Genomic DNA, 3155 nt, shown 5'->3' on the forward strand with positions numbered 1-3155 from the left:
GCCAAGCCCAGCTCCATTCCCCGGGGTCAGGCGTTGGCCCCGCTGTCCTGGCCAGACCCTGCAATTACCAGTGGTGACGGACTCACCCTTCACTTCCTGTCCTAATCTGCTGTGCAGTGCGGCCATGAAATCACTTCACCCCAAATTTAACCACTTTGTACACCAGGCAAGAGATCCCTCTATAAAGATCCCCTACCCCACCCCAGAGGTGGCTGCATCTCAATGAGCAGAGAGTTGTGTCCAGCCTCACCTTGCCTCGCCAGTGACTCTTTCCCGTAGTGGACAAAGCTCTTAGTCTTATTGACACAAGTTGTTTTCAGGAGAAACTGAAGTTTGTTGGCCGCAGGCCAGTTGTAGTTAAGAATATCCTGGATGTGAAGCGCCAGCTTATCCCCCCGCCGAGCAACCCATTTGCCTGCATCCGCGTCAAAGCTGACGAAGTCCTCGCCGTTCATCCCGCCATCATAGAATCCCCTCGAGGTGCCGTTGGGGAGGAGCTCGCAGCCAGTGGAGACCTGGGTAACAAAGGGGTCTGGAAGAGGAAGGGCAGGGGGATGAGGACAGACCGTCTGGAGGTCACTGGGGCGGAAATCGAGAGATGTTAGGTGCAATGAGGATGTTCGGTCACCAGATGGCAGTGGGATCGTGGGGCAGCCCCGGATGAAGTGCAGGACAGGTTCCAGTTACTGTTTAAAGCTGATTTGTGCTCTAAGATCCACATGCAAAATCAGATTGGCTCAAAAATTGCTGCGAGACCTGTGGGGCCTGAGGCAGAGTTTGTGGTGCGAATTTGGGGTCACTTCATCGCGGGCTCCTAAGATACAGACCCCGTCCCAAATAAATGTTTAATTTTTTAGAAAGTTATTTGTGATGCTCTAGAGAAAACTGTGGCCCTGAGCCTCAATAAACGTACATCTCTGGGTGCCGCACCGGTAGCAAGGACACGTTTGGCTTCTCAACGTTACACAAGTCACTGGGCCTTGGTTCTGTCTGTGGAGCGGGACGCCGGGCGGTGGCACCTCTGCCCACAGACAGATCACACCTCTGCAAGGGATTCTTTCCTAAGCAGTGACTCAGGGCATGACACACGGAGTAACACGGGAGAGCAGGAGAGGCTGCAACCTCTCTGAGCCCCAGGAGCATCCGTCCAAGCCCTGTCACCGAGCGGAGCCTGCGGCTGTGAGCTGTGATCACACGGCCGGCTGTCACTCTGTCGTGAAACACACCTGCCCAGGCAGATTGCCGTGAGACTAGCTCTCCCCCAGCAAGGTGCAGGGGAGACTTTGTGGTGCAAATCTGGGGGCAGGTGGTTAAGGGGTTCCTGAGAGAAAGTCTCGCCCAGGACCTGCTTTTAGTGCTCCAACATCAGACACCCAGCGCAGACCCTGGGCTGAGCCGCTGAGCAGAGCCGTGCTGGGTTCTCTCCCATGCCCTGGGGCAGCGCTGGCTGGGAGGGTGGGGGAGGCATTATCTTAGCTCTGCATTTCCTGCTTCCAATTCTTGTGTTGGGTGTTTCATGCTTTGTGGAAGGCTCCCATTTCAACATTCAGGTAAGACAGGTCAGGTGGCACGACCATGAGCAGCCTTCCCCCTCCTTTGACAAAGGCCTTGGGTAGGGCACATGGTCATGAAAGACCTTGAGCCTAGGGTCAGGGGCTGGGACATGGGGCCTTTCCCCTCTAGGGCGCACAGGCTACAATCTGGCTCCCATTTGGGATGAGGGGTGAAGGCATGGGGGGTGCAGGAGTCAGGGCATGGGGCTGGGGGGGAGGGAGCAGGAGTCAGGGAGGGCGGGGGCTGGGTGTGTGTGAGAGGGGTGCAGGAGTCAGGGCTGGGAGTGTGTGAGGGGGAGCAGGAGTCATAGAATCATAGAATATCAGGGTTGGAAGGGACCTCAAAGCAGGACCAGTCTCCAACTAAATCATCCCAGCCAACGCTTTGTCAAGCCTGACCTGTGTGAGAAGGGTGCAGGAGTCAGGGCTGGGTGTGTGAGACGGGGTGCAGGAGTCAGGGAGGGCAGGGGGCTGGGTGTGTGTGAGAGGGGTGCAGGATCTGGGAGGGAATTAGGATGCAGGAGGGGGCTCAGGGTTGGGGCAGGAGGTTGGGGCGTGGAGCGCTTACCTGGGGCAGCTCCCATTTGGTGCGAGGGGTTCAGGTGGGAATGTGGGGAGCGGGTTCAGGAGCTCCCATTTGGTGCTCGGGACGGGGTGTGGGGAGGTGCAGGAGTCAGGGCATGGGGTGTGCGGGGGCTGGGTATGTGTGGTGGGTGGAGGAGTCAGGGCATGGGGCTGGGGGGGTGGGGTCATGGGGGTGCTCCCAGCCCCCAGCCCGGAGCAGCTCATGGCAGGGGGCTGGGGGGGGGGTATGTGTAGGGAGAATGCGGGAGACCTGCCTTTGCTCCGCCCTGCCCCGATTCCACCCCCTTCCCCAAAGCCCTGCCCCTGCCTCTTCTCCACCTCCCCCGCCCCCCCCAGCGTGCTGCAGCTCAGTTCCTCCTGGAGCGACCTCAGCGCGGGCATACAGCAGGGGAGGGGGGAGCTTGGCTGCCAGTGGGTGCGGGGCCGGCAGCAGGAGCCCCAAGCTTCTGCCCCTGCAGCTCCCCAGCCCTGGGGCCCCTGTCGTGGGGAGGGGGGGGCCATGCCAGGGCACCCTCTGTTTTATTGTAAATCCGCCTCTGCTCGATCCACCCTGTCAGGACACACACAGTTTCTGCTGTGAGCGTGTCAGTTCTCAGCTCCCTGGTGGGTGCAGGAAGGGACCCCCTCAGACTGCGCCATACTCACAGCCCTCTCCTTCATCCTTAAACAGTTCGTTCACCAGATGGATGAAGTTAGACAGGTCGTGATGGATCACCGTCTCCTGGTCCTGCCACTCCGTTGGGGTCAGGCCCAGCTGGGCCCAGGGCTGCAGGAAGCGGATCTCGCAGGTGCTGCAGTCCAGGGAGTGGGTCTCCAGGTCGCCCAGCAGGGCCGTCAACTCCATGTCCGTGGAGCTGGCGTTGTGGAAGATGATGGTTTGGAGCAGCCGGAGGGTGAGAGATTCTGGGGGGACAGGAGGGGAGGCTGTGGGGAGGGGAGAGGAAACAAGTGGAGGATAAAGCAGGTGGGGAGAGAGATTCATGAGTCTCAGTCTCCTTAACGCTCCCTGCTGACCCC

The 3155-nt window shown here is 59.6% G+C and overlaps 1 protein-coding gene across 1 annotated transcript; it reads right to left on the reverse strand.

Annotated features, from left to right (window-relative positions):
• Positions 1 to 250: 250 nt before the first annotated feature.
• On the reverse strand, positions 251 to 3041 carry LOC112124098 (antigen-presenting glycoprotein CD1d-like; the record flags this gene model as incomplete). The annotated part of the gene is made up of 2 exons (XM_026662363.1): positions 251 to 532; positions 2784 to 3041. Coding segments are annotated over 2 exons (540 nt in total), but the record flags the coding sequence as incomplete, so codon positions are not given.
• Between the last annotated feature and the right edge of the window lie 114 nt (positions 3042 to 3155).

The sequence above is a fragment of the Terrapene carolina genome, unplaced genomic scaffold (assembly GCF_002925995.2).
Source record: "Terrapene carolina triunguis isolate 2854851 unplaced genomic scaffold, T_m_triunguis-2.0 Scaffold26511, whole genome shotgun sequence".
In the NCBI taxonomy this organism is placed as follows: Eukaryota; Metazoa; Chordata; order Testudines; family Emydidae; genus Terrapene; species Terrapene triunguis.